Source organism: Limulus polyphemus, unplaced genomic scaffold (genome assembly GCF_000517525.1).
Source record: "Limulus polyphemus unplaced genomic scaffold, Limulus_polyphemus-2.1.2 Scaffold3539, whole genome shotgun sequence".
Taxonomy (NCBI): Eukaryota; Metazoa; Arthropoda; class Merostomata; order Xiphosura; family Limulidae; genus Limulus; species Limulus polyphemus.
The window spans coordinates 20,600-28,415 of NW_013669149.1; the positions used below are offsets into that span (position 1 = coordinate 20,600).

At 34.8% G+C, this 7,816-nt stretch overlaps 1 protein-coding gene across 1 annotated transcript in view; it reads left to right on the forward strand.

The window, feature by feature from the left end:
* The window catches only part of LOC106469548, a gene marked incomplete at its 5' end in the record, with an annotated part of 29,421 nt that overhangs the window by 19,856 nt on the left and 1,749 nt on the right, over window positions 1-7,816 (forward strand). Inside the window, 4 exons of the mRNA XM_022398088.1 lie at window positions 470-586; window positions 3,535-3,675; window positions 4,680-4,706; window positions 5,518-5,562. Of these exons, the coding sequence (XP_022253796.1) occupies window positions 470-586; window positions 3,535-3,675; window positions 4,680-4,706; window positions 5,518-5,562 (330 nt within the window). The remainder of the gene's footprint in view (window positions 1-469; window positions 587-3,534; window positions 3,676-4,679; window positions 4,707-5,517; window positions 5,563-7,816) is intronic.

Below are 7,816 nucleotides of genomic sequence, written 5' to 3' on the forward strand. Positions count from 1 at the left end.
TTTTCTTCTTAGGCCACTATCCAAAACTAATGAGTTAGTCACCAGGGCCGAACTGTTCTAGCATACAGGCCTCAACTCAGACAACTAAAGTAGGCCTAAACTGATATAATGTTTAATGAGCTTTTGTATTAGTTTGCAGTGTCGTGATATTCAAACCTAAAGTTTATGTTGGTTGAGTACAGCTTCATAGATTAAATCATACTTTCATATTTTAAAGCAATTTATTAGCAAGCTATACAAACTGTACAAATACCTGAAGCCGAGAAACTTCAAAAATGGTATCCATATTCGTAAACAGTTTTGTGAAGTACACATTTAACGGTGGAATAAACCGAAATTTGTTTTCATCAAAAATCGTGTTTGCAAAATGACTTACGATCAATAATTTCCTTCAAGAAATTAGCGTGTTGAGATTTTCAAAGCTAGAAGTAATAAATTTTCATGATATCTTTTCCCCCCTTTAAAACAGAGGGTGACGCTCCAGTTTCTAAATACGCTACTTAACAGATGTCCGAGGCCAGCTGAGAGAGTTAGGCTACAGTGTGAACTAGAAGAGGCTGGGCTCAATATTGATATTTTGGAAAAGGTTAGTTTTAAAATTATTTCTCCTCTTGACGAGATTCTTGACTTAAATCAAATTGGTATATTTTATATGTATTTAAAAATATTGTAATCATATAATATAGAAGACAATTTAATATATTTTTATTTCATTTTAGTAAAAAGTATTTAGAGAGATATTATTTTATGTTATCTTCTGTTCTCATCACATATGCCTACTATATTGTTTAATGCATAATTGGAGTTAAAAGGGAGAGAATTAATTTTATGAAACTAAATACATTTCTAAATCATACGAAAATGCATTTCATAAGCAACAGATGGCAGTGTTCAGTTGATGAAGAAGGGGACATCTATGAATGATAAACCTCACGACTTACTCCTTATGAGACAACCTTTCTTTAAAGTCTTCCACCTTCTCAGGGTGTGTCAAATAGCTATTACGCGAAAAAAACACGTGCCTAGAAAGTGTATATTCGTTTTTCAATAATCAAAAACGTATTGAAAGATCATTCAAAAGATCTACTTGCAAATTCTGAACATGTAAAAAAAACGAGTTAGGCTAGACTGAGTTAGTAAGACTGTTAGTCAGTTAAATAATCAAAAGTCATTGCACAAATTAATTGGTTTATCTGTTACTATTAGCCCTGGCCGTTCAGTCAAAGAGGACCACATGCGCGTTTCATATTTTTCGAGAAAGTGTTACTTTTTATGGTGCAAATGCGAGTGTAAATTGCCGTAAAAATACATATAAATAGGATGAGGGCATCACTTTTAATTGGAAAAAGGTTCACCATTCCCTGAACACGAAAGTAGTCCCAGATACATCCGACAAAATCATAATACATAAACGATATTATTCAAAAATAGGTAGGGTTCCAAGACCAAAATTTCAATGTGTCAATTATAGTGCAGTCAACTTAACTGAAGGTAGTTTGATTTCAGAATTATTTTTATTTCTTTGGATACATATGTCATGAGTATAATGAAAAACATTCTCGTTATTACGTCAGTGTTGTTAATTATGGCTTTTGCTATATTAAAAATACCATCTGTAAATGTCAATAAATAGGTTTAAATCAATGTAATTAATCTTGAAGTTAATGTATTGCTATCCACAAAGTTCAAATGTATAGATACAGGGTTTTTAACTAAAACCTCACAAGTTAAAAATAACTCCCTACAGAGTGGGTCATTTTTAAAATGCAGAGAAAGCACATGTTCTCCCTAAGCATAGGGAGTGAATTATCCGAAACGCCCTAAATTCAGGGAGTTTGGTATGTTATATTGAAACGATTTTGGTATGCAAATCAGAAAGTCAAGCGACGATTCCAACCGATATAACGTTGCGGTGGAACAACATGCATCACAACTACATTTTCATATTATTTGACATTTCGTAAATAATGTGAAGCCACCGAAAATTGATCGCATTTTGAAAGTATATGTAACAGCCCTTTCTGACCTAAAATATTAATACACTCAGATGATAAAGATAGGATTAGATCGGTGATTTTGAAGAATTTCCAAGATGGGGAAACTTAGTGGCAGTGGAAAACAAGGTAATATGGCTTAACTTGGGTACCAGGACCATTCGTAAAGAGACCTGCAAGAAGTCGTACCCCAGCCGTAGTAACCAAAGTGTGGCGTCTTGTAACATGTGAGAACACGAAGGTCAATGGTAAAAACCGTTTACATGCTCCAAACAACAGTAGACAACACAATCAAGAAGTCGTACCCCAGCCGTAGTAACCAAAGTGTGGCGTCTTGTAAGAGGTGAGAACACGAAGGCCAATGGTAAAAACCGTTTACAACAGTAGACAACACAATCAAGAAGGCACTTCATCTGGAAAGACGACACAAGTCACGTGTACACAAATTACTTTCATGGTATTTCTGTTCAATTACCACATGTCTCAAGCAACTGGAGAAGGAAACGTGTATTTATGTATTTCATACGAAGACATACTGGTCGAATTGACGGATACATCACCTATTGATTTCTGCGCATTCGGACTATTGAAATAGATGCTGGAAAAACCGTCGTCCTCATACATTAGATGGATTATAGAAAGCCAGCCGAAAGGACTGGTGTGCTTTGAACATGACAGTCTTAAGACGGTGCCTTTTGCAAAGGAAATTACACAGAAGGGCTATTTTCCAGATACACGGTCGTTAGAAAGATTACGACCATACATGGTAACATGGACTGTAACGACGTGGTGAAATTATAAGATCGTTTTATACAAGGTAGTCAACCTCTGTATAGGGAGTGAGTGGTCCGGGACTGTTAGCCAGTTCACTAGTTCAGTGTAAATTGTGAATATTTAGTTTATGTTTAGACGAAGAAATACATGTATATTTAACTTATGTTTAGACGAAGAAATACATGTATATTTAGCAAGTAAACATAGTTTCTGTTAGTGTTAGATGTGTCGGTAGTCATTGGTTATATTGAACTTGGAACTTAAATTCTAAGGAATAAAATGTTCTGCACGTAAATACGCAGGGGGTGGGGGTGTTCGGCCGAACCCCCTGTTTTTTGTGATGTAAAACAAGTATGATTGTATAGTTATAGCACAGCTTCTTGTGGTATTTAACGTTTTCTACATAGTCCACATTCTTCTAATGAAGCATTAGCATGTTTTGGCTTGCCCTCAAACCCCCCTCGTGGCATTAGCATGCTTTGCATGATGATTGTGCTTTGCACAATATGTGTTGGCTTTTGATCTCACAAATTAGAACTCCCTTTCAAGCATCGTACGTATGGACCTGTTTTGTTATCCTTAAATGAACCGGACGTACTTTTTTTCTTTCTTGTAATGAATAATCCAAAATAACTCGTTCAACAATAGAGACCATCACAACGATAATGACTTTCGTTGAATAAAAACGTACTTAGAGAATATATTAATAATGTCCGTGAGCGAAAAGTATAACAAACTGATTTTGTTTAAATCATTTTGTAATTAGAAGCTGGAAATGAAAAACACGCCACCTAATGATGAAGTTTGGAAAGAAACTCGTAAATGGAAAGATAATTACTTGGATGTACAAGCAACGATGAAGGAAAACCACACGATATCGTCATTAAACTCTAATCTACAGCATGAGGTATCTTTTTTTTTTGTCGCTTTTTTTTGTGGGGAGGGGGGGGGACAAAGAAACTACAGATTCAAATTAAGCTCGGGGAAAAATGTGTTAAATATTCATGTTCATCATAGAAAAAACAAAACAAAAAGATATATGGCCATCAAAAGATTCGACCTCTTTCGATGAGTGGCCTTGTTTCTTCCTTTACCCCTAGAAAAAAAGAATATTGGTAATAAAGACGGGGGTAATGAAGACAACGGAAAAATACAATGGAAAAAATACAAAGAAAATTACACAAACAGGTCAAAAAGTCAAAAAGTATTTTGGAAAACAGTACCAAACAGCTAAGCCTGAACCAGTTATTGAAACCATATAAACCAACTGACTTAATAATTATAATTCATAACAGGGTTTACGCATGTATATGATGATAAAAATGTAAAATGCTTATTTCGGAATTTGTCATTTTATACCATCCCTAAACTATATGACTTGGTTTTTTTACATGTTTGTGTAATTTTCTTTGTCATTTTATACCATCCCTAAACTATATGACTTGTTTTTTTTTTTACATGTTTGTGTAATTTTCTTTATCATTTTATACCATCCCTAAACTATATGACTTGTTTTTTTTTTTACATGTTTGTGTAATTTTCTTTGTCATTTTATACCATCCCTAAAATATAGGACTTGTTTTTTTTACATGTTTGTGTAATTTTCTTTATCATTTTATACCATCCATAAAATATAGGACTTGTTTTTTTACTTTTTTACCTGCTTGTGCAGTTTTCTTTGTCATTTTTTCCGCTCTCTTATTTACCCTTGTCATTATTACCGCCACTGTAGAAAAAGATAGGTCTGCCTGTGAAAAGCGCTAGAGTTTCTTTGACTTTTAAATATTCGTCTAATATTATTGAATGTGTTAGATTATATGTCAGAAAACCACGAAAGTCGTTGTTTTATATAATTATAATTGATTAGTTTGTAAACATATTTGGATAATTACTGTTTTCTCTTCACTACAGGTTATATTGTTGAGGAGTGCTATAATGGTAAGTGTTTTTAAAACTTTACTAATGACAGCAAAGACACGAGACAATTCAAAGCAATTTAACTTGTGTTATGATTAATAAATTTATATTAATTCTAAACAAATAATTTCTAAGTAATTTTATTTTAATTTCGTATAATTTAAATTGTTTCTAGTCTGTAACGAAATAAAAACTATTCTTTTTTTGTTTTGTTCTTTACTGACGTACAAAATGGACCTTGGTTTTGATCACGACTTAATTTTTGGCCCATTCTAAATAATAACTTCAGTAACACTTAAATAATCAAATTGTTATATTTCTAAAATCCTGTCAACAAGGATCGGGTACCTTTTTTCTTATAAATTAATAAGGGGTCGTGAAGTGTAAAATTCTAATTAGTCATTCTTCATATAATACATTGGTATTAGGCCTATTATATTTATAGTAGTGCATTCTAGGCCTAAAAGTAATACTAATGTCTTATTACAAATGTAATTATTATCATTCTTCGCCAGCTTGGAAAAGGAGTTCACACCTGATTATAGTTTAGTTTAGAATATGGAACGGCTGAGATGGATCAATAGGTCCCATGTTGTTCCAAAACGTAATATTATAGTTTAAGGACTTAAAACGCTAGAAACCGGGTTTCGATACACAACACAGATTGTGTAGCTTTGCGCTTAACTACAAATAAAACATTTCAATATAAATATTTCAAAAATTAAAAAAGAAAAAATTTCAAATCATTTGAACTTTTTACCAAACTTATTTATTTTATTTGAACTTCCACCGTAAATTACGTTTATTTATTTTTTTGTTTTATGTACACCAGAATCTGGAGGAAGACAATATGAGACTTATGCAGATAGAAGGCGAGGTACGTAGTTATGTTGTAGCAAATATCGGCATACACTTTTTAGGTCTCGAATAACAGCCTCAACTACACAAAATATTATACCTTCAAAAAAAAATTATATGAGCAGAAACATTTCCGTTTGAAAATATAACCAATCCGTATTATGAATACATATTTATATTTGTAGGACTAAAAGCTTTGGTTAAGATAAAACCATTTGTTTTAGTAATTTCGGTTAAATAATATAGTCAATAAAAAGTTTCAATAATTAAAACAAGGTATGTTGAGCAATATGTTGAAGTGATCTCTCCCCTCCTCCCACCTTCTGAACAACTGAGACAATTTCTATACACTTTTACAATTAAAAACAATAATTAACGCAAGGATTCCTTATAAGCCGTTTTGCATCTTAAGCTATGTTTTCGTGCACTCTGAAATATAGGTCGAAGTATAGAAGGTACGAAACCAAAGGCGTCGCTAGGTTCTTAAAATATTTTGAAATTAAAAAGAGTTAGGCGGACGGTGCCAGTCCGTGGGATTTCACAAAAATTGACAGAATATCGATATGTAAATCGTAAGTGGTCCGCGACAGTTTAGGGAGGCAGCGAGACGAACTCTGGTATTCTAAATGTCTGTTGTTTTACAGGTCTGAACTTTCTGCATTATTCAACATCAAGAATCGTAAGATAGAGCCGAGGTCAGTGACCCGGAGGCCGCTCTTTGACTGTATACATTTGGTTATTATCCACATTTAAAAAAACCAAAACAAAACTTCAGTTGCATATGGCTGATTATATGTCTACGTACACACACACACACACATACATATAAATATATATCTATATATGTTTTTTTCAAACTCCCAAAAATAGGGTTAGAGTTGCATAACATGCTTTGATTGGTTATCCTTGCATGTCAATCTTGATAAGTCCAACAGACGCTCATCTGTTTGGCCCAGGCCAACTAGAGTCTAGCTTACGGTTCTCAAACCTTTCAGGCTTATGTAACACTTTCTGTGAATTTTTTCTTCAAAGTATAAACCCAGGCCTAATTTGAAAAAAATGAAACAAACCTACTAGCAAAAAATTAATTTTTCCCGAAAGGGGCCAAAGGCCGCCTGCAGGGGTAACCCATTTTAACCACTCACATCACTATATAGTAGTGTGTTGTCTGTCAGTTAGTCAGTAGACACTAAAATGACGTCACATAAGATAAATTTATCGTTGCAATTTGTAATGTCACTAAAACATGCGGAGGGCGTGTCTAGAAGGGAAGAAAATCATATTTACGCAGGTATTTCAAATTGAGTTCATTACAAACTTTATCATTTTTACATTAACATTTTTTGTGTATCAAACACTGTGGAGGATATAAACTGTTGGTGAGGATACAAGGCATACATTGTGAGGGTACAAATTGTTGGTGAGTATATAAGTCATACTTTGTGAGGATACGAGCACTTGGTGAGGTACAGGATATAAGTCAGACACTGAGGATGCAAACACTTGGTGATGTACGGGATATAAGTCAGACACTGTGAGGATACAAGCACTTGGTGATGTAATGGGATACAAGTCATACTTTGTGAGGATACGAGCACTTGGTGAGGTACGGGATATAAGTCAGACACTCTGAGGATACGAGCACTTGGTGAGGTACGGGATATAAGTCAGACACTGTGAGGATACGAACACTTGGTGAGGTACGGGATACAAGTCAGACACTGTTAGGATACGAACACTTGGTGAGGTACGGGATACTAGTCAGACACTGTGAGGATACGAACACTTGGTGATGTTGGGGATATAAGTCAGACACTGTGAGGATACGAACACTTGGTGAGGTACGGGATACAAGTCAGACATTGTGAGGATACGAACACTTGATGAGGTACGGGATATAAGTCAGACACTGTGAGGATACGAGCACTTGGTGATGTTCGGGATATAAGTCAGACACTGTGAGGATACGAACACTTGGTGAGGTACGGGATACAAGTCAGACACTGTGAGGATACGAACACTTGTTTAGGTACGGGATATAAGTCAGACATTGTGAGGATTCAAACACTTGTTTAGGTATGGGATATACGCCAGACACTGTGAGGATACGAGCACTTGGTGAGGTACGGGATACAAGTCAGACACTGTGAGGATACGAACACTTGTTTAGGTATGGGATATACGCCAGACACTGTGAGGATACGAGCACTTGGTGAGGTACGGGATACAAGTCAGACACTGTGAGGATACGAACACTTGTTTAGGTATGGGAT